The following is a 23,303-nucleotide window of genomic DNA, read 5'->3' on the forward strand; positions in this document are numbered from 1 at the left end:
TTGGTTTTCCTACAGACTGTTTTATCCTGTCCAAATCATCATGCCTGAGAAGCGCGTGCGTATGTGTGTTTGTGTGTGTGTCTCTCTGTGTGTGTAACGCACTTCCTAATCTCCATGACGCTGTTTTTCCTTTAAACCGGCAGATTCCTCTCTTTGAACAGGTGATTGTCAGGCGAGTTTCTGTGTTGTCCTCTTTCTTTGAACACAGAGGCATGGGAGGGGGGGCAAGATAGGGGGGCAGCGGTGACCTGAAACCCCTCCCTTTCTCCAGGTGTTCACCTACTAACCCCAGGCCTCTTGACAGTTTTCACTGTGCCTGTGAGTCTTTTACTGCAGGGAATTGTTCTGGTCGCTTAGGTTTATGACACGCCGCTTTAAGTATTTTGCAGCAACTTCATCAACTCTTTTAGATACTTGCTGACCTTTGCCATATGACCTTGGCTCCCTGCTCCAGCTCTTAATCTTCCTTCAGAACAGAAGGGAATCAACGCTGCTTTCAGCCAGCAGCAGTTACGCCCTCCGGCCGTTCAGTATCGCTAAACGTGTGGAAATTAAGTAGATTTGTTCAAATCAAGAAAGTCTTTTTGTTTGCTCCTTCAGTTTGCTTTCTGCTTGCTTGAGTGGTCTCGTCAGGAAATGGCGTATAGCTGAGTGGGGTTTTGAGGTTTCATTTGCTCACCAAGTTTCTTTAATACCTTTAGATTTTACAGTAGAAAAAACTTTTGAGAATTGATGCATACTTTAAAAAAAAATATGCGCTTCTACGGCCAATCATAGGATGCCCAGCTCCGTGGCTACATCTTCAACACAACTCTCGCACCTAAGGTTCAGGGACCATCATGGATGAAGGGGCGGAAAGATTGTAAGAGCCAGAACCAGCAAATCTACTATTAGACTGTGTGTCCCAGGAATGGCAGGGAAGCTGTACCTATGATACCTCAGCAATGTGGCTGATGCCTAAACAAGACCTAAACAACACCCATGGACCTACTAACATGGAAGGGTGAAATCTCATGAGGCCCCATTCCCAGACAAGAGCTACAGGCGACTGCGGAATGGTGAGGGCCTGAGCAGTAGCCTCCCCTCTGAGGGAAACTCTCCTAATCAGTTAGTCAGCCAATGCCAAGTGGTCAGCTCTGACGTCATACACATACAAGCAACAGTAAATGGACTTAGTCGGGTGTGTGAGTGTGTGTGTGTGTGCGCACGCACACACACGTGCACACGCGCGTGCTACCCACATGCGTGTACAGGAACCCAAAGAGGCCAGAGGCTTCAGATCCCCTTCGGAGCTGGAGTTGTAGGTAGTTGTGAGACGACTGCGTGGGTCTGGGAGCTGAACTCTGCTTACTGCTAGCCATCTCTCCAGTCCAGTTCCTCATTCATTTCTAGCTCCTTCCCTAAGAAGAGATTAAAAAGTCAGTAAGATTAATATCTTACTAATTTAATTACTTCTGTATTAATAGCTCTGTATTTGAGGAAAATAGATATAAATATTATTAGATATTTTTCCCAGCTAAAAAAATTATATTTCAGGGATTTAGAGTAAGAGAGAAATCGTGGTGAGATGGGATTAGGGTGAGGTGGAGATCCTTACGAGTCAGTAGACAAGTTAAGAAAGCTTTTATTTTGATGAAGCGAGGGCCTTCTCAAGGAACAAAGACATTTTGAAACCTTTTCTCTTACTGACCCAAATGCATAAAACCATTTTCCTTTTAAAACAGAACTTTGTTTTGTTTCTGTGCACTAAGCAAGTTAGCTTTATTTTATTTTTAAGCGATATTCATGCCTCCCTGTTTAGTTCTGGGATGCGTGAGGCAGGTCTTGCACCATATTCTGGCTCCCTTATGTAGCAAACGAATCCCTAACCCCCTGCTTTGCACTTTGTGGGCAGTAAGTAACTCCGTTGAACAAAGTATTGAATTTTGTTGTGGTTTTATCCTAATTAAAGTAATATAATTCAGAGCATCCTTAATTCTGTCATACCTAGTTGATTCGTTTTTATTTCTTTTATACTTCATTTTTTAATTAGTATTTTAAGTTATTCTACATAGTGATGGGTTCACTGTGGTATTTTTATACCCATGCCATTCTGCTTTGTTCCCCCCCCCGTTCTTTTCCTTGCTGCCTTCTCCCATCCCCCATTTCCCCTTTTGTTTGTCTCCTCTCTGTCCCAAATAATCTTCTGTTCTGTTTCTGTGCCACATTATCCTCGCTTCTCCCCGCTTTTAAAAGATTTCATCCTTTAGCACCGAAGATCCCAATATTCCAAGTCACCCTGAGCAGAAAGACTCACGCTGGAGGTTTCCGCATTCCTGATTTCAGGTTATGCTCTAGAGCCATAGCAAACAAGACAAAGCAGCATGGTACTGATGCAAAAACAGACACACAGACTGATGGAGTAAACCAGAGGATCTCTCCAGAGTCCCACACGGCCACCCGAGCTTTTACAGAGACCCCAGTATGAGCACATTCACAAACAGTGCTGGGAAACCTGGATCCCTACGTGTAGGAAGATGAAACCAGACCCTTATCTCTCACCCTACGCAAAAGTCAACTCCAAATGAGTCAAAGGCCTTGTGCTATGTTATATGAGGGATTTCACATTCAGAGAGACAAATCCCACATGTTCGCGGTCAGACGGGAATCCCTGCTTTTAAACTGTTACATGTGCATTTATGGGAGAGCGAGTGTGTGTAGAGTGAGAGCAGGTGTGTGTAGAGTGAGCGAGTGTGTGTAGAGTGAGCGAGTGTGTGTAGAGCGAGTGAATGTGTGTAGAGTGAGAGTGGGTGTGTGTAGAGTGAGCGAGTGTGTGTAGAGCGAGTGTGTAAGTGAATGTGTAGAGTGAGTGTGTGTAGAGCGAGCAGGTGTGTGTAGAGTGAGTGTGTGTAGAGTGAGCAAGTGTGTGTAGAGTGAGAGCAGGTGAGTGAGCGAGTGTGTGTAGAGCGAGTGTGTAAGTGAATGTGTAGAGTGAGTGTGTGTAGAGCGAGCAGGTGTGTGTAGAGTGAGTGTGTGTAGAGTGAGCAAGTGTGTGTAGAGCGAGTGTGTGTAGAGTGAGTGAGTGTGTGTAGAGCGAGTGTGTAAGTGAATGTGTAGAGTGAGTGTGTGTAGAGTGAGCAGGTGTGTGTAGAGTGAGTGTGTGTAGAGTGAGCAGGTGTGTGTAGAGTGAGTGTGTGTAGAGTGAGCAGGTGTGTGTAGAGTGAGTGTGTGTAGAGTGAGTGTGTGTAGAGTCCAGCAGCCTAGACAGGGACAATGAGAAGGGGAAAAAGATTATTTAGGGTTTCAAAAGTAGTAGAGTACACAAGACCCGAAACTCTGAAATCATCAGATTAAAAAATTAGGAAAAATGCCAGGCAGTGGTGGTACACGTCTTTAATCCCAGCACTTGGGAGGTAGAGGCAGGTGAATCTCTGTGAAATCATGGCCAGCCTGGTCTAAAGAGTTAGTTCCAGAACAACCAAGGCTACAAAAAACAAAACAACAAAAAAAAAAATCCCGTCTCAAAAATCAAAAAACAAAAAGTAGAAAAAAATACCTTGAATACTAGGAATTGGGGCTTGTGAGATGACTTAGTGGTAAAGGTGCCTGCCCACATAAAGCTGGTGACCTGAGTTTGATCCTAAGAGAAAACCAACTCCATAAAAGTTGTCCTCTGACCTCCACATGCCGTAGGTGGCATTCATACCCACGCACACACACATCATGACACATACAGTAAAAATACATGCAAAGTTTTAAAATATGTCTGGGAAAGTAGTTCTGAGTAGGACCTTAATTGCCCAGGAAATAAAGCCAACAACCAATAAATGAGATTAAAAGCTTTCGTACAGTAAAGAAAACCCTTAATTGAGCGAAGAGACAGCCTACAGGATGGGAGAAAATCTTTGCCAGCCGTACATCTGATGGAAGACACAATATCCAGAATATACAAAGAACCCAAAATACTAAACAACAAGGAAACGGTAACCCAGTGAAAAAGTGGACTAAGGAACTGAACAGCGTGTTCTCAAAAGACATGCAAATGGCCAATAAAGGTTTTAAACATGTTTGACAACCTTAGATGTGAAGAGAATGTAAATGAAAACTGCTTTGCAACCCATCTCACGACAGTGAGAACGTCTCTCATCAAGGAAACAGCAACGAAAGCTGGCAAGAACGCGGGGTGGGCGGTGAACGCTTGCCCACTGTTGGCTGGAGAGTAAAATGGTGTAGCCACTGTGGAAATCAACATGGAGGGTTTTTTTTTTTTTTTTAAGGATTAAAAATAGAATTTGTGTATGACCCAGCTATACTGCTCCTGGGTATATCCCCAGAAGACTGGTTATCCTGCCACACAGCTAGCTGTACACGCATGTTTAATGCTGCTGTATCCACAAGAGCGAGGAAATGAAACCAGCCTAGATGCCTATCAGCTGATGAGTGGGTAGTGAAAACGTAGTACATCTACACTATGTAGCTTTGTTCAATTGCAAAGAAAAATGAAATTGTGAAATCTGCGGGAAAATGGCACAGGAAAACACTGTATTAAGCGAAGTAGTTCAAACTCCAAAAGCAAATATCACGTGCTCTCTCTCATATGCAGACCCCAGCTTTTGGCTATCATGTATGTGGGAACGAGTGTGTAGAGTTCAGGGAACTAGACAGGAGTCATGAGAGGGGAGAAAGGCGTCTTTGGGGAGTGGGAAGGAGCAGAAGCCATGAGTGAGCATTTCAGGGGTGGGGAGGATGGGGTAGGGGAGGGAGGGGAGAAGAGAACCAAACAAAAGTGACAGTGTCTGCTCTAGAGAGGTGGCTCAGCAGTTAGGGGCACTGATTGTTCTTCCAGAGGACTCAGGATCAATCCCCTGCACCTACATCCACCTCACAGCCATCTGTGATTCTTGTTCCAGGAGATCCAATACCATCTCTGGCCTCTTTGGCTACCAGGCGTGCATACAGACTTATACACGCAGGCAAAATATCCATGTACATAAAATTAAATGGAATATTTTAACACAAGCAAAATTACTTATTTTTATTTAGTTAGTTATTTGTTTTCTTTTTTTGAAACAGAATTTTACTACGTAGACTAGGGTAGCCTCAAACTCACAGAGATCTGCCTGCCTCTGTCTCCTGAGTGTCGAGATTAAGAGCACACATCATATTTCAAAAATAAACATTTTAGGAAACTAACAACGTGTGAAAAAGCCATAAGGAACTCAAATAATAAAATAATTTGAACAGAGAAAACTACCTGGGTGAATAAAGCTGTCCCTCGAAACCATAGGTTATAAAATGAAAATTCCAGTGCCAGAGGTAGGCTACCCCTTATGAGCTGTTGGACAGGAAGGTCTCTGACCTTTAACACACACACACGCGCACACACACACACACACACACACACACACACACACACACACCAAGCAGCTGCCGCTGCTGCTGGTTTTCCACCAGAATTAAGACCTTGTCGCCAAACATGCTACACACTTTGGTTGTGGGACATACTGAAATCAGGCTGGCAGTAGAAAGCTTCCTTCCTGTTGGCTGAATCTCATCATGCTGAGCGGCGCTCTGCAGGCTGCTGGGGGGAGGATTGTCATCAGGTGTTTTTCTTTAGCTGTGGACACTGTATGCAACAATACCTACTGGCCAGGCAATATGAGCCCACAGAAACAATAACAGCATGTGTGTTAAGCAGGTAACGAGCAGCTTTCTCTTTGGATTTGATGCCCTCACCTTATGAGTGGTACTGTAACTCTGGTTACAAGTTCTGGCTGGGGAGGTCACGGCCCTTGTAAGGCACCTACTGCTGTGGTTTGGCTAAAGGGACGTGATGTACCCATCTAATTGCCTTCTATGCCCCTAGACTTTGCGCCCATAGACCAGTGAGGCTTTCAGTTTTGGTCAGAGAACTTTCTGCAGTGGTAGGCAGTGACTGCAGAGACAACTGGCCAAAGTACTGAGAATAAACAACTGTTGAGTGCTGAGCAGTAAATGGGACTTCTATACCACCATTCACCACCCTACTGCAAACGGTCCGGAAACATCACCAAAGGAGCAGAAAGAATATAGGAGCCCCGTAGACACGGGGTTGAGGGGGTGTGGAGTGCTGGTTTCTGAGTGGGACTTGGGTGCTGTACTCTTGAACTCAAAGAGGCTATATTACTTGCACAGGATTGAGTATGCCAGCACTCTGTCCCATGTGGCCCCAAACTGAAGATTGATCTGCAGTTAACAGTTGATGGGGAAGAGAGACATTTTCTTCCGTACGCAGACCCTGGTAAGCTACGATGGCTCCTGTAAACAGCCCAAAGAAACTCACTGGGATTAAAAACGTAAAAAAGACATGAAAGTAGAAGTTGGGGGGAACAGTTGGGGAGAGAAAAGGAGTTAGGAGTGAGAGGGGACAAGAGAGGACAACAGGGTGAATGGGCAGAGAATGTGATCAGAATTTATTAAGTACAATATGAAAATGTCATAATACAATCCATATACGTATGACTAATATATGATAATAATCACACTTTAAGAAGATCTTTTCATGGTCCTCTTTCTATTTTCTTGTGGGACACACAGATACACACACACACACACACACACACACACATACACACACACGGACACGGACACACGGACACACTCCCACAGAGATTTAAACCTAAATTCCCATTTCAGAAAAAATAATACTTATGTTTTTTAGTCTGGCTTAAGTCATATATTTCTGTAATTTTAATTTATGGTTAACTTGGAATTTCAAAAGCATTTTATTTTATTCCTGAGACAGGGCTTGGTATGTAGTTCAGATAGTCCTGGGACTCGTGGTGATTCTCCTGTCTTAGCTTCCTGAGCACTGGTGCTCCAAGCATATACTTATGCCCTGAAGAATTTTGTGTTCTTTTTAAAAATAAAATTTCCACAAATTTTGTATGTTTTAAAATAGCCAAATATTGCGTTATTTACAGTGGCAAGAAATTTCCTTTTAATGGTAGATGAGGATTATCTGGGAGATATTGCAATATCCTCAGGAACTATTGCTCAAGAAAAATGGTTCATTTTAATTCATGTGAACTACAACTGAAATTCCTTTATCTGGAATATTAACTTCAAGTTGCCAACCAAGGGCTCAACTGAGAGAATGCAGCATGTTTTGTGTGCACGCATCATGATTTTTCTGAAGGGGGTTTGACTAATGCAGAACCAGAAAGGACTGCCGGTATCTCCAGCTGAGGAAGTCCAAACTGCACCTTTCCCAGTTTCCATACTGGAGACTAATTTTGTAACATACTCTTTGCTGAACTTCCTCCTTTAGAGATGATATATTTGTTTGGGGGCTGTTTTCACACTGAGTTAGACCTTGGGTGGATTCGTACCCATTGAAGAGAGAATTTATGCAAACGGAGAATGAGGAAGCTTTAGCAGCCTGCCTGCCAAGGCACAGAGGCCGTGAGTATGGGATGGCTTCCTGAAATGGGGTCTTTTCCAAGACCACAGCTGTAGGATAAAAATGTTAAAATGACTTCATGGAATCCGTTCTTCAGGCTCTCCTCTCCTCTCCTCTCCTCTCCTCTCCTCTCCTCTCCTCTCCTCTCCTCTCCTCTCCTCTCCTCTCCTCTCCTCTCCTCTCTTTCTGTCTATCTTCAGTTTTTGAGAGAGAGAGAGGTCTCACTTTGCTGCCCAGGTGTCTCAGACCCCTAGACTCACTGATCCTCCAGCTAGCTGGGTGACACTCCTGAATAGCAAGGACTTCAGATTGCACTGCCACGCTCAAGTCTCCTGAGACTTTCTAACCTAGAATCTGTATTACTCTCAGCAAGGTAAATTTTAGTTTTAGTTCCTTTTTGTTCCTTGACTATTTCCTAGCAGTGCATTCTGGGGATATTGTGCCTACTGCCTTCCAGGGCTTCTTATCTTGTATAGAGAGCAGTGCTCCTCGTGTTTATGTTCCGAAACCAAATAAGGACCAACGCTACTACAGGTTTGAAGAGGTACAGAGACCAACACTTCCCTTTATGGGGGCCAGTATTTCCCCAGTCCTGGAGGAGACTGCCTGTCAGAGGCAGTTGACTTTGCTTCCTCTAAAAGAAAATGTGATGTTTGCATGGGAGGCTTGACAGGTTTGGAACTAAACTGCCTGCTCTGGCTTTGGGGAGAACAGTCCAAGTAGAAGATAGGTAACTCTAGAGTTTGTCTCCTTTCCTGCGGAGGGTGATGGGTGTCACCCAGGCCTTTCTGCTCACGGGGAACATGGAAAGGGTGAACTCACCCTTACCTTATAGAGCTGGTTTCTGCCTTTTCTCTGGGAAGCAGCAAGAGAGGGGGCTGCTGTTTGAAGGTGGTGGAGTGGAACAGTCTCTGAGCTAAGCAGACCACAGTTTAAGGTTCTGGTTAGCCTCTTGTTTGTTACATTTGAACTGTAGCCAAGTTTCTTTGTTGAGAAAGGAAGGCACTAGGGCCCTGGAGGGAGATGAGGGCTTTGTTGTGTGACCACAGAAGCTTGTTTCGCACTAATTTCCTCTAGGGCTTGTGATGAAGTCAGTAAACCACAGCCTCCAGCGTGCTGTGCTCAGGCGGTGGCAGCAGCTTCTTGGTGGTGTCTTGGCCATGACACACATTTGACATGCCCTCCCTTAATTCACTCACAGACTCTTGCTCTGCGGTATGGACCAAAGAGAAATTCTGCGGCGGTTACTGAATGAGGCCCAGAAAAAGAAAAATAACAGTGAGGAATTTGCCAATGAATTTCTGGTGAGTTCTGTGATGTTTTTTTTAAAGAGGAGTTAGGTACACTGTTTAACGGTCTGCTGTGTCTAACCTGCCGAAGCTGTATTGCTGTAGGGACAAAGTGAACATCAGAGCTTGGAGTAGAAGGGGTGGGTGGGTGAAGACAAGCTAAAAACATAACTTCTCTGACTTTTGTTATAGCTGTGGGTTCAGCGTTTTTCCAGGTATGTCGGTTTTAATGTTGTGTTTGCTAGTTCTTTTGAGTTTATCAATCCTGTAGAAGATCTAAACAGATGTATGAATACTAATGCTTTTCGAGCATCTGGAGAAAGCATATGAGTTATGATTTATGCCTCAAATTACTAATTTTAATTGATACCAAAATGAAAGCAACTAAGAGGAACTTTCCATGTAGTATGGTATTTTTAGACTCCCCTCTAGGATACCATTTGGATGACAGGTTTTTGAAGAACACCAAAACTACCACTTGCCACCTTTTTCTCCTTTCCCTTTGTTAAGGACAAGTTGGTTATTAGAACAAGCGGTTTCCTTTTTTGGCGCTCACTGGGTTTCTTTAACTTCTGTTGTTTGGAGACGTGAACTGGGTAGAGTGGGAAATAGAGACACGTGAGGGACGTGGAGTGTGAGGCAGCCCGGGAGCAGGTGGACCTGGTTGGTTATCCAGAAGGCAGTGAGTTCCCTCGAGGGGAGCTGTAGCTGCCGACCCAATGAAATCTGGGCGGCTACATGGGGGAGTGCAGGACCCTACAGACCTGACATGTTTCTGACTTTCTATTTTGCTTGCTTTTTCTTGGATCACTATGGAGCTCTGTCTGGCCTGGAAGTTTCTATATAGATCAGGTTTGGTCTTGAACTCACAGAGATCCTCCTGCCTCTGTCTCCTGATTGCTGGAGTCAAAGGCGCATGCACCACCACACCAACCTGATGAGTTTCAAAATGTTTCCAGTTGGTCACACATTTTATGTGGTTTATCTAAGGATGTTAAACCGTAGCCCTTCAGCTTTGAACTGAGGAAAAAAGGAAGAAAATCTTTGTTTTCTAACTTACAAAATGAGGAAAATAATATATTTCTCATCTACTCTCATTGATTTATTGTGATACTGCAATAATTCAGTGAACGAGGGACTGTGAAGGTGCCTAGAGTCCTAGTTACTTGGAAGGCTGAGATAAGTTGAATTGTGAGTTCAAGGCTAGCCCATGCAACTTAGAGGGACCGTGTCTCAAAAAAAGATATCATTCAGTAATATTTATTGAGCACCTACTGTATACTAACTTTTTTCTTCACCCTAGGATACAATAGTGAACAGAATATCTTTGCCTTCCAGAGCTAGCATTCTAGGACCAGATATTAGATGAGAAAACACTCTATGACGTTCTTACTGAACGGGTTTCATGATTAGATATCACTGTAAGCTAGCATATAGCAGCTTAACTTTGATGCTAACATATTATGCCAGCTCAACTTTCATATGGTCATGGTGTCATAAAATGTATTCTTTCTGCCACAAGTCCTCAGGGTAGATTTGCCACAGGGTAGAGTTGCCCATATGTCTGCTTAGATAGCTGGTTGCCTTTGACTGTTGTTCTTGAACCAATTTATGAAGATATAGAGGGAAAAGGTGAGCTGAGTGGCAGTGCCAGCCTCTGTTTTACTTTGGTTGTATTTTTCAAAACAGTAGACTGTATCTCTACATTTTAACCCATTGTAGAGATTACCATAATCTTTCACCAAATCATGGCAGCCACCTCCTGACTGTTTTCTCTGCTTCTAAAAGCCCTGTCCTGCTTTTAGCTAATTTTCTTAGACAAGGTCTCAGTATGTAGCCTTAGCTGGCCTAGAACTCATTCTATAGACCAGACTAACAATGAACTCAAAGATCCACCTACCTTTGCCTCTGAGTGCTGAGATTAAAGGCATGTGCCACCATGCCTGGCCCTAAGTAGTCTTTTAATGATATGAACCTGATTATGTTTTCCTCGGCTTTAGAATTTTTTATATCTTGTATTTTTTAGCTGCTTGTAATTTTGGACTATCATATATATTTAGAAAACTACATAAAATGTGTGGCTTTAATGAAAAGAAGCCATTGCCAATGCAGTCACCACCCAGATCAAGAACTACAGAACCGGCAAACTCCAAAAGACCCCCCCCCCTTCCCCGGCGGACTTCTCCACCCGCCCCACCCCACTCAAGGGCAAATCAGTGTCCTGGCTTTGTAGTCATCATTTCCTTGTTCTTTTTGCTCCTGATTTTTAAGAGCCTTGTTTTGGGGTGGTGATTAAGTGGAACCTCACTGCTCACTGACTCATGACCTCCAGTGGAAAAACAAGAGCTTCACCCTCAGCCCCACCTAAAGGCTCAACTGAGACACCAGAAAAATAGCGTTGGGAGGGGAGACATTGGGAAGTGGGCCAGCTTGGCCCAGGGAAATGCTGCCATCAAATGGGAGGTTTTCCACTTGACTGCTGCCCACAGTCCATCTTAAGCTCATGATGGGTTCCTCGGGACTTGGTGTTTCTGAGATTTCAGAACAAATTCTGTGACACGAAGCTGATGGTAACTACCCTGGTGGCAGCAATCAAACGGCACATAGACTTCTGTGCAGCGACCCCCGCCAAAACAGAAACCATCAAACGGCACATAGACTTCTGTGCAGCGACCCCCCGCCAAAACAGAAACCGAAGAAACGAAACCTAGTTCTATGGCTCAGATTTCAGTCTTGACTTCTATTTTGTTGGGGTTTTTAAATTATTATTATTATTGTTGCTTTACTTTGTGGCCCTGGCTGGCCTGGAACATACTATGTAGCCCAGGCTTGGCCCCAAACTCCCAGCGATTGGCCTGCCTCTGCCTCCTATGTGATGGGATTAAAGGTGTGTGCCACCAAGCACACCCTCCTCTTTTAAAGAATGATTTATATTTCATGTGTATAAATGTTGTTTTGCCTGCATGCATATATATGCAGTTTGGTGCCTGCCCAGTGCCTGTGGAGGCCGGAAGAGAGGATTGGATTCCTTGGAACCGGAGTTAGTGGGGGTTGTGAACGACTGTGTGGGCGCCTAGAACCAAATCTTGGTCCTCAGCAAAAACAGTAAGCCCTCTTCACTGCTGAGCCATCTTTCCAGATCCTTCTTTCTTTTTATGTTTAAAGAATAACATTTGTGTGTGTGTGTATGTGTGTGTGTGTGTGTTTGTGTGTGTGTGTGTGTGTGTTCACACACAAACATGTACCGCGGCAAGAGTGTGAAAGTCAGAGAACAACTTGGGAGAGAGAGTTCTCTTCTTCCACCGTGTGGGTCCTGGGGACTGAACTCAGTCATCAGGCTTGGCGCCAGAGAACCTTACTTATGAGCTATCTCGCTGACCCTTGGTCCTAGCATCTGCTTTGGTCAGGTAGCCTTACGAATAAGAGTACAACGTTCATAGCTGATGTGGCAGACCTACTGTGACAGCAGGTGAAAGTGCCACGCTGCTTATGTCCTCTCCTAGTGCCAGGACTAACTAAATGCAGTATCTTTTCAACGCATGCTGTGTGCTTCCTCTTGCCTTCGCCATTCCTACGGTCCTCTTAACCTGGCTAGATCCAAGGCTTGCTTAAATTTCCATTTGATGATCATGTCTTAGACAAGCTTCTTTTGTATTCTCTCTCTTCTCCTCTTTCTCTTCCTCCTCTCATGATGGTGAAGGCTGAACCCAGAGTCTGACACATATTACGTAAGTGCTCTACCACCGAGCTATGTCCTCAGCCATGAGAAAACTTCCTCTTTTTAAAAATTATTTTAAATGCATTTTAATAGATATTTTCCCTACATGTATGTCTGTGCACTGGGTGCATCCCGGTGCCCATGGGAACCAGTGTTGGGCTCTATTGCACTCTAAAAGAATGTAACTCCCAGGACTGGAATGACAGACAGTTGTAAGCTGCCACGGTGGGTGCCGGGATTCAAACCTGGGTCCTCTGGAAGATCAGCCAGCGCTCTCAACTGCTGAGCTGTCTCTCCAGTCTCAAGGGCCCGTCTTGATCTACCTAAATAGATCAACTCATCTGTGATAAGTTCTTGTTAATATGATCTATACTTTTTATAGCACTGACCACAATTCCAATTTTAAACTTTGTGTGATTACTGCTTCCTTATCAGATTAAAACCTCACAAAGGCAATATCCATACCTCATTCTGATAGTATTGGCTCCCTCCATGATTTCTACAATATATAACAGTTTCCCAAATGACATATAGTTCTGAGCTGGCACAATGGCTCAGTAGGTAAAGGCGCCTGCTGACCATCCCGATGACCTATGTTGGATCCCTGGAACCGACATGGTAGAAAGACAGATCTGACTCCTGCAAGTTGCCCTCTGACCTCTATGCACATGCTACGGCACACATACCCTACCCCCTACTGAATAAACAAGTAAATAAATGTAATCTAGAAAAGTTTAAAGATTCAGCTGTCAACTTAGCAACAGAGTGCCTGCCTAGCACACTCAAGGCCCCGAGTTCAAACCCCCAGCACCACACACTCACAAAACAGACAATCACAGTCATCGAACTAAAATTTCAAACGTACTGTCGAATATCGAAACGTAATGTCGAACTGTGCCCGTTGCTCTCAACTCCTGCGTCTAGTGATCCACTGCCTTAATGATTTAGGTTTTTGAGAGCTCTAAAGGCTAACATCTAGACAATAAATGCTTTCCACATGGCATCGACTTCATAATTAGTAATAAAGAAGGCATATGTATTCCTCAGATCAAGAAATGGGATTGCTGGGGCTAGAGACGTGGCTCAGGTGGTCCATGGCTGATTAGCAGATGGGAAGCCCTAAGTTTAATACCTAGGAACGCACAAAGAAATAGGCTTGGTGGTATAAACCTGTATTCCCTGCTTTTGTGGGGTAGAGGAGATAGGAGATCAAGCTTATTTTCAGCCTGGTCTATGAGAGACCCTGGCTGAATGGACAGACAGACAGACACACACACACACACACACACACACACACACACAAATGCCCACTGCACAGAAAGCCCCTAGGTGTTCTTCCAAATAATCATACCCTGACCTCCCAAAAGATAGACGCCAACACTATCTGAATACATTTTGGGCTTTCTGAATTGCTTTATGTATTCCACTAAACAATAGTTTTTAAACGTTTTGAACTGTGTGTAGATGAAATTCTGTCAAATGTCTTGTGTCTTATGGAAAAGCTTGTCAGTTTTGTGCATGTGTAGTCACTGTTGTGATTTCTGTCAAGGCTGTAGATGCAATTCTTGTTGCGGTCATAGAGTGTTGAGAGTCGTTGAGAACTGGGTGCTATAGCTTGCTTTCCCGTTTCTATGATAAAACATTGACCAAAACCAGCTTGGAGAGGAAAGTTTAATCTAGATTAAACTTCCATGTCACAATCCAACTTTCAGGGAAGGCAGGTCAGGAACTCAAAGCAGGAACTGAAGCAGAGGCCAGGGAGGAATGCGGCTTTTTCTCTTACTCTTATGGTGTCCCCAGCCTGCTTGCTACACAACCCAAGACCACCTGCCCAGGGTGGTACTGCCCTCACTGCGCTGGGCCCTCCCACGCCAGACATTAATAATAATAATAATAATAATAATAATAATATCCTTCAGACTTGCCTACAGGTCACTCTGATGGAGGTGTTTTCTCGGTCAGGGCTTCCTTTCCCAAATAACTTTAGCTTGTATTGAGATCATGAAAACTAACCAACGTAGCTGGTGCCCCTAGGTTTAAATCACCACAGAGCAAATTGTAGTTTTGTTGGTCTCAAAAGAAGTTTTATTTCTTTTACCCCAGCTTGCCCTTCTTTTCTTCCTTCTTTATTTATTATTTATTTATTTATTTTAAATTTTGAGACAGGGTATCACTAAATTGCCCAGGCAGACATTGCCTCAGATCCCCCGCCCCAGGAAAGTAGCGGAATCACAGGCTTGCACATCCTGAACTGGCTGTGAGTCTGTCTTTATTAGACACACAGACTGACAAATCCAGGACGTTGCCCTTTCTAAGCAAAGGCTCTACCACTCAGGTGCTCAGCTACATCAGAGCCCAGTCATTCTCTGCATACTGCAGGCTTTTAAAATGTGTATTTACAGTAATGATACTAAGCAAGTGGTCATGGGCACAGGACCCCTTGCACAGTAAATGTTCAAGCATTTGTTGAATTGAAACAACTCGTGAGAACGAGCCTGTCACATGAGCATACCAATAAGCCTTTATTGAAGTAAATCGTTGCATTTATCAATTTGCAGGGTTGTTGGTGGTGGTTTTTTTTCCCCCACCAGCAGCAGAATATTTATCTCTGAAGCTGGTTTCTCCTGACTCCGTCTCCAGCCATGTGCTCAGGACCATCTGGCCTCGGGTCTTCAGTTGTTCCCAGGATAGTCTGGACATGCCTCTTGCCATTTTCTCATATCTTCCTTCATACCTAATTTAAACTTCTTGGTTTATTGGTTCCAGTTTAACTGTCACCTACTCAGTTGCTCCCTTAGCCAGTGCAATGGAACACCCTCACCTGTCTTGTTCCCAGTGACTGCGTCTACTCAGGGCCAGCATCTTCATCCATTCCTATTGCTAATAGCCCTGTCTGCTGGCTGCAGAGGTCTAAGCTCTGACTCCATTCCTTGGTACTCATGCTTTCTCAGATGCAATCTTGGTAAACCATATGCATTCACAAGGCATCGAGAAGCAACCTTGCAGAGCTCTAGAGCCAGACAAACTCTGGTTCCATTCTTCCCTTAGTAGACAAGGGCCATTTCTCTCTCTCTCCCTCCCTCTCTCTCTCTCCCCCCCTCTCTCTCTTTCTCTCTCTACCCCCCCCTCTCAAAATACAACATCTGCTATGCCTTCTGTATGCTAGTTTCTTAAATTTGGGTCATGTAGCTGAACTGAGTCATAAAAAATTTGGCAAGAACAGATTTTTGAACTCCAAGCAGCCAACATTTGATTCAGATTCAAGTACAACCAGTGTTGCACGGTGCCACTTTTCCTGCAGTCTAAATAATTTACAGGCTCAGCTTGCCCCGACCCTGCAAGCGAGCCATGCGATACCAACAAACACTGCTGGAAATCCTCTGCTCCCGTTTGACTCTTTCCAATGAACTGCATTTCACCTGTATGTACATTTCATTTGTGTGCACACTTGTACACACAAGGTTTTCTGGGTTCTTAAAAACATGATGGTTCAAGAATGGAAAACAACAACTTAGTATTTTCTACCACTGCTCCTCTGCCTACATGTCAGATAAGTATATCTTTGGGTTATTACATGTTAGAACATTTGTTTTAAAAATTGAGGTCTGAGTTGCTGATTGAGCTTCACTAAAAATATTCATTCATTAAATTTTGATTTGAGATTAGGATAGAATTTCCAAAACTTCCTGACATAATCCTGAATATACTTTCACCATTTTCCCACTATCTATTTATGTGCAGTGGCTTTCTTGGATCTGCTAATTATAAAATCAAAATATTTCTCAACTCTGAAAACAATGAAGTTGCTTTGTTCTGTGGTATCAAATACTCAGTCAAGATCTAAATCTTTACATGTGTAATTGTGCACGTGTATGTGTGCATGTGTGCATGCGTGTGTGTGTATGTGTGCATGCATGTGTGTGTGTGTGTAGCAAATGTTGTGAGTATGTGGAGGTCAGAGGTAAACTTTCAGGAGATGGTTTTCTGCCTTTAGCATGTAGGTCCCAGGAGTCAAACTCAGGTTGCTAAGTTGGCAGTAGGTGCTTTTACCCGTCAAGCCATCTTGCTGGCCCCAAAATTTATTTATTTTTTATTTTTTGGAAACCAGAACATTTATTTTATGACAGACTGAAATCCTCAAGATGAACTGGATGCTGCAACAGCGGCCCTCTTGGGTTTAGGGGTTGTCCCTTCACGGAATCCATGTCTGAGTCTTCGGTAGACAATTGTTAGGTGCCTCATCCGCCCGGTCCCGGAAGTGTTTCGTCTCTCAGCCTTGGCACTCCAGTTATAATTTATCTTGCGCTTGGCAGCGTAGCCGCATTTGCCACAGGTAGACTTCTGAAGGCCTTAGAGCCACAGCGGCGGCACAACGTGTGCGTCTTGTTGCAACGCTTTCCAAAGGATGACGTTCCTTTTGTCATCTTGCTTCTGCCGCCAAGGCCAAAGAGACCGGAAGACCCAAAATTTATTTTTTTTTAATGTAAAAATAAACCAGTACATACATCCCATCAGTATGAAAGGCTTGCTTTTCATCTTTAATAAATGTTAAGATTCCTTTTGCTGAGCAGCGCCGTGGAGGCCGGCAAGAACAAGTGCCTTCCAAAAGGCCTTAAAAGGGGAGCAGAGAAGAAAGTGATGCGTTTTCTGGCGATGACGGGCACGATGTGACGGCAGCAGCTGTGTTCAGCCGTGGGACCTGGAGAAACACTGATCGCAGGGACCCACATCCATATCTGCGGGCCCTGCTGACCCGCAGAACGATAAAGCTGCCTCTAGAAAGGCAGGCTAAGGCTGTTCAAGGAAAAAACCTTCCATAGCATGCATCTTCCCCGGGAAGGAATATGACGCGAATGGCCAAAAACTGGTAGGTTCATGACTGAGGTTCATGCCAATAGTAAGGCAACCGGTGGTCATTAGCTTCACCTCTGCCGTGCTGGTTTTATTAAAATTTGCAACAACCGGATATTCAAGACTCCTACACTCCGTGCTCTCAGGTCTGTCTGACCCGAAGGGAGATGATGGAAATCATGACCTGGGGGGCACAGACAAATTACCTGAAGGAAGTGATTAACAAGGCGATTTCAGGCAGCATTGAGAGAGAAAGCTTGCCCGTGTATCCTTTTCACGATGGCCTTGCTAGGAAAGAAAAATCGCAGGAGCCTAAGTGTGCACGGGGACACTCGTGGGGCTCTGTGGTGAAAGTGGCAGTTCAGAGAGGCCTCCTAGGGACAAGCCAGCTGCTGAAAGCCCAAGAATTTGTTCAAATTTCAGGTTTTTTTCTTTACAAAATACATTTTATGCTTTATTACTATCTTTGGGCAACAAACAACCCTTTCAAAGGGGTCACGCAGATCATCAAAAAACACAGATATTTATACTACAGTTCATAACAATAGCAAAGTTATAGTTATGAAGTAGCAATGAAAATATTTTTTTTTTTTGGTTAGGGGTCACCACAACATGAAGATCTGTACTAAGGGTCACAATGTATGTATCAATGAATTTAAAAAATAAACTGATAATTGATTGTCAGTATTTGATTAGATGTCTAATTTTTTAATGTCTGTATATCTAGAATCACATTAAAATCTCTCAGGTGAAAATGGTTGTGGGTGGAAAGAGGTCAGCATGCTCTGTTCTGTACTGTCGCATCAGATTTCAAGCCAAAGATACTACAGTCTTATGATTTCTGTTTTTCTTTGTTTTCTCTTGGCAGTGACTTAATTTATTTACTAGCACTCGAGAAAAACATGCATAAGACCAAGTCTTCTCTTCTTGACTCTGTGAGCTGGAGCTCCATTCTGTTCTCATTTCTTGAGACAGACTCGCTCTACAGAAAAAAAGGAAGTCACCGTTAGCTTACAAGCACACAGAGTCTAGTTTTTACATTTCCCGCCCTAGTTCAGGATCTGTAGGCTGATGGCTTCTACATCTTATCCTCTGACAGTCTCTTGCATCGAGTTTTCTTGAGGATGCCTTTTCAGGGGACTAGGAGCCCCTACTTTGACCCTCTGACCTATTCTTTCTCCCCAAACCTTAGTCCGCACCTTGTAGTCCTGCTTTTTCACCCTGGACCTTTCCCCTTGTTTCTGTTGCAGTTTATCAGGTTTGGGGCCCTGTTGTGTTTGAGCCTGGGAGCTTCAGGGTTAGCAAGAAGAGAAGATTTGAAGCGAGGATTCGAGAGTGGTCTGACCACAGGTAGACGTCACAGGAAAAAATTAAAGTCTTTCACACTTCCTAAGTTAACAGTTCTGTAGGTATTTCCTGTGTCATGCTTAGGTGAGCGTCACCCTCTGTCATCAGTCAGATGACTCCAGGAGCCACAAAAGAAAGAGCTATTCTAAAGAGCACAGTGAAGATTAAACAAGCATCGATACGCACACGCATAACCTTTGTCTGTGACAGTTTGCCCAAAGAGTGTCCTTTAAAAAACAAAGCCAAATATAATTAGTACAACAAAGAGGATGTACTGACTCTGAAAACTTCTAGAAAGATTTGTTTGGGGACTCTTTTTAAAAGTCAGAACACCTATGGCGACATAAAAACCGATCTTTCTGAAGGAACATAAGAGCAGAGAGAGATGAGGAGGGAGTGGAACCTCAGTGGAAGAACTTTTGAGAGTTTTAAAACTGTGTGTATTTGGGGGAGGGGCGTGTGTGGAGGTACGAGCACAACTTGCAGGAATCCCTTTTCTTTTCTCCTTCTCTATCATGGAGATCCCAGAGATGAGCTCAGGCTTGCCCATAGGTGGATTTGCCTGCCAATCAATTGCACCAGCCCACCAGAAGTATTTGATGGTGTCTCAATGGTTCAGGTATCTGTGTCATGTTCTTAATTAAATTCCCAAGCTAGTTCATTAGCATATTCACCTTAGTTTAAAAATATGCTGTTTAGCATCTCCTGCCCACTCCAGCTCGAAATCCATAGGAATTCACACGATGGTGCAAAACCATTCTCTAAGAACTGCCTGTGTTCCTGGTTGGGACCCAGTAGCTTTCCCGTGTCTTATCAAACCCAGAAATAAAAGAATAGTTACGGGAGCAATGCACACTGGTGCATGTGTAGCCGAAAGAAACAAGCCCAGACTGGATGCTCTATTTCAAATCCTTGGCTAGAAAAACTGTATATTCTGATATACCAAGTTGTTAGAATAATTTATTATGTTACTTTATTTGGAAAATATCACTTTAATTAAATTCTGTATATTTGATAGTGGTGTTTTGAAATTTTAGCTCTCCACTTTCCCCCTTCTCCTTGAAGACTGATGTAACTATCAAATAATCCTGGGCCAAATTTAATTTTTTTTTTAAAAAAAAAAACAAGATCACAACATAGCCTTGGCTGGTCTAGAACTCAGTATGTAGACCAAGCTGGCCTAAAACTCACAGAGACCCACCTGTTCTGCCTCCTGAGTACTTCAATTAAAGGTATGAATCACTACATCTGACCCTGTGAGCCATTTCTGAAGCCTCATTGCTATGGAATAATCCTTCTGTACACTGTGACTATGTATTACTCTTGTTGGTTAATAAAGAAGCTGATTTGCCTAGAGCAAAGCAGAATAAAATTAGGTGAGACAACTAAATTGAGGATGCTGGAACAAAGGAGGCAGGATCAGGGAAACACTAGCCAGCCATAGAGAAAGTAGGATATGTAGAAAATGAGGTAACAAATCATGAGCCATGTGAAAAAGCATAGATAAGAAATATGGGTTAATTTAAATATAAGAGTTAGCTAGTAATAAGCCTGAGCTATTGGCCACACATTCATAATTAATATTAAACCTCGGTGTGTGTATTTGGGAGTAGGTGGTCAGGACAAAAAAAATTCTGCCTATACCTCATGATAGATTTGGATAATTTGTTGGATCAAAATTTTATATTATTATACCTCTTTTCTATCTCTCTCCTCTATGTGCCATTGGTTTTGTTGCTTTAGGCAGTGGCTCTTCATGTAACCCTGGCTCTACTAAACTTGCTTTGTAGAGCAGGCTGGCCTTGAATTCTCAGAGATCTCTTGCTTCTGCCTTCTCCTGAGTGCTGGGGTATGTCTGTTATATCTTTATTTTGAGTTCCCCTTTTCTCCTTCATTTTAAAATCACTTAAGTCTTTTTTTTTTCTTTTTTCTTTTTTTGGTTTTTCGAGACAGGGTTTCTCTGCAGCTTTTTTAGAGCCTGTCCTGGAACTAGCTCTTGTAGACCAGGCTGGCCTCGAACTCACAGAGATCCGCCTGCCTCTGCCTCCCGAGTGCTGGGATTAAAGGCGTGCGCCACCACCGCCCGGCCTTCACTTAAGTCTTATCAAGTAAACTCCTGCACAAATTGTACATCTTTATTACTGATATGTAAGTATTGTATGAAATATAAGCTACTAAGTAACAGTAATAACGGCCCTCTTGATATCTTGGTTTTTGTTGCTCTCACTTGAGATATGTTTCTTATTCCTTATTTGTTCACTCTGCAGGCCAAAATAGACCATAGCCATGGTTGTAAAATGTAAAAGCAGGGTCGAGGATTCATAACATTTATGAATAACAAAAGGAACACCCTAGTTTCAAGGAGGTTGTATTACACATGATGACACCAGTTTGTGAGATCTTGAAAGAATCTAGAAGTCATCTTTAGAGACTTAATTGGAAAGCTCTGGGAAATACAGTGAGCTTGAGTTCTAACTCAAGAGACCCTTAGCTAAGTAGTTTGGAACTTATTTCCCAAGTTGTAAAAAGGATTTATTGAAGTTACTTTAAGCAGCATTGGAAAGATTAACAAAACATAAATTGAATTAATCGGCATAATTATACCCAATACATTTGAATGAAGAAAAGAAATAGTGTGACAATAAGGAGAAATTATAGGAGTTGGAGCTTGAAGGGAAAGAGTCTAAACTAAGGTGTGTCTAATAGGTTTTATATCACTGTGATGATGCATCATGCAGTTAAGGGAGGAAACATTTGGTTTGACTCATAGCTCCAGTCCACAGTTGCTTGGCCCCATTGCTGTAGGCCTGTGGTGAGGTGGAACATGTTAACAGTGGGGGTGTAGTGGAGCAAAGCTGCTTACCTCATGGATCCCCAGAGACAAAGAGACATAGACCAACAGAAAGAGGATAGGAACAGACAGATCTTTCCAGAGCATGCCCTTGTGACTTATTTCCTTCAGTTAAGTCCTCCCTTCCAGTAATACAGTCATATTCTGAATTCATCAAGGGCTTAATCCACTGATTAGGTCAGAACTCCCAGAATCCAATCATTTCCTCAGAGCCCATCAGCTGGTAAGCAAGACTTTTAGCGCATGAACCTAACGGGGGTGTGGATGGGTGGGTGGGAGACATCATATCCAAACCAGCAGGAAGGAAAGCTGAAGCAAGACCTTGCATGGAAAGAACCAGCTGAACTTGCTAACTGTATCTGAGCTAGGAATTGTGGGACGGGAGGACCCTAAAGTCCTTCTTAGTTTCCCAGAGTGGTACTACTTGGAATAAAGTTAGTTCCATTGGCATTCACAAGTTTAGTTTAGTTTCAAATGTACTGAGTCGGAAGATGCAATAAGATATTGATATGAAAATATCTAGGACCTGGTTGGTAATTTGAAACTGAAATCTTAGTATAGAAATTTGAGACATATCCAAGTGATGCTGAAAATATAACAAAATGTTGGTAAATAAATCAGCAAACACTTATATGCCCTCCATAAGAGTATATGGCTAGCTCGGAAGGGGGAGAGGGAACATATAAAGAGAAGAGCCGAGAGTCAAAGATTTAGTTTTCGTGTTGGGTATTTCTTTGTTAGAAAGCAGAGAAAAGGGAACCAGTAAGAAATAAGGGCAAGTGGGAATGTTGTGTCCTAGTTAGGTTTACTATGGCTATGCTGAAACACTATAACCAAAAACAAGTTGGGGAGGAAAAGGTTTATTTGGCTTACACTTCCACACGGTAGTCCATCACTGAAGGAAGTCAGGACAGGAGCTCACACAGGACAGAAACCTGGAGGCAGGGACTGATGGAGAGGCCATGGATGGATGTTGCTTGCTGACTTGCTCAGTCTGCTTTCTTATAAAACCCAGGACCACCAGCCCAGGGATGGCATCATCTACAATGATCTGGACCCTCACCCATTAATCACTAATTCAGAAAATGCCATACAGCTGGATTTTGTGGACACATTTTTTCAGTGGATGTTCCCTCTTTTAGACGGCTCTAGCTTGTGTCAAGTTGACATAAAACTAGCCAGTACAATGAGTCAAAGAAAGAACAGAAACAAGAAAATGTACCTGTCGAGCGCCAAGGAAGGAAGACGTTTCCAAACAGAAGCTAGAGAGTAAAGACCTAGTGACGGTGGAGGGTCTAGCTGTAACTAATCCCTCCGGTGTGACCAATTCTCTTTGAAGTGTGTGGAAACAATGAAGATTATTTTAATTCACTAAGTATTTTCATTCATTATTGAGGTACTTCTCCCTGTCCTCTTTTGCAAAATAGTTAATTCTCACAAAGTCCAGACCTAGAACATATATTTTTCTTTTTTAAATTATAAAAGCAATAAAATTTCAGACTACATAAATTCTAGACAAGAAGTCAAAGAGACATTATCATATCTTCTCATTTCTGACCTCACATTTGGTTTTATAGTGTTACACTAAAAAACAGTGAGAACAGGTTTAAGGAATTACCATTCGAAGGACTCTTGTCCAAGCACATTAAGATAGCCCATACCTATCTCAGATCATAGTCTACATAAAGAATATGATTCTGTTTAGATTATTACATGCTGGAAGAATAGGTTTAAAGTTTGAATCATATAAAATGCTTCAGAATTAATATCTCTGAAATTCCGACAGTTATAAACAGAGTGTAATTAGCTTAAGTTCCATTTCTACTT

At 43.0% G+C, this 23,303-nt stretch overlaps 1 protein-coding gene and 1 pseudogene across 1 annotated transcript in view; one reads left to right on the plus strand and one right to left on the minus strand.

Moving 5' to 3' along the window:
• Positions 1 to 8,577: 8,577 nt before the first annotated feature.
• The window catches only part of Ptpn22 (protein tyrosine phosphatase non-receptor type 22), a 54,823-nt gene continuing 40,097 nt past the window's right edge, over positions 8,578 to 23,303 (plus strand). Inside the window, exon 1 of the mRNA XM_038311291.1 lies at positions 8,578 to 8,724. Coding sequence (XP_038167219.1) covers positions 8,638 to 8,724 — 87 coding nt within the window. The 5' untranslated portion in view covers positions 8,578 to 8,637. The remainder of the gene's footprint in view (positions 8,725 to 23,303) is intronic.
• Positions 16,565 to 16,851, minus strand: LOC119800916 (annotated as a pseudogene).

Source organism: Arvicola amphibius, chromosome 14 (genome assembly GCF_903992535.2).
Source record: "Arvicola amphibius chromosome 14, mArvAmp1.2, whole genome shotgun sequence".
NCBI classification, from domain to species: Eukaryota; Metazoa; Chordata; class Mammalia; order Rodentia; family Cricetidae; genus Arvicola; species Arvicola amphibius.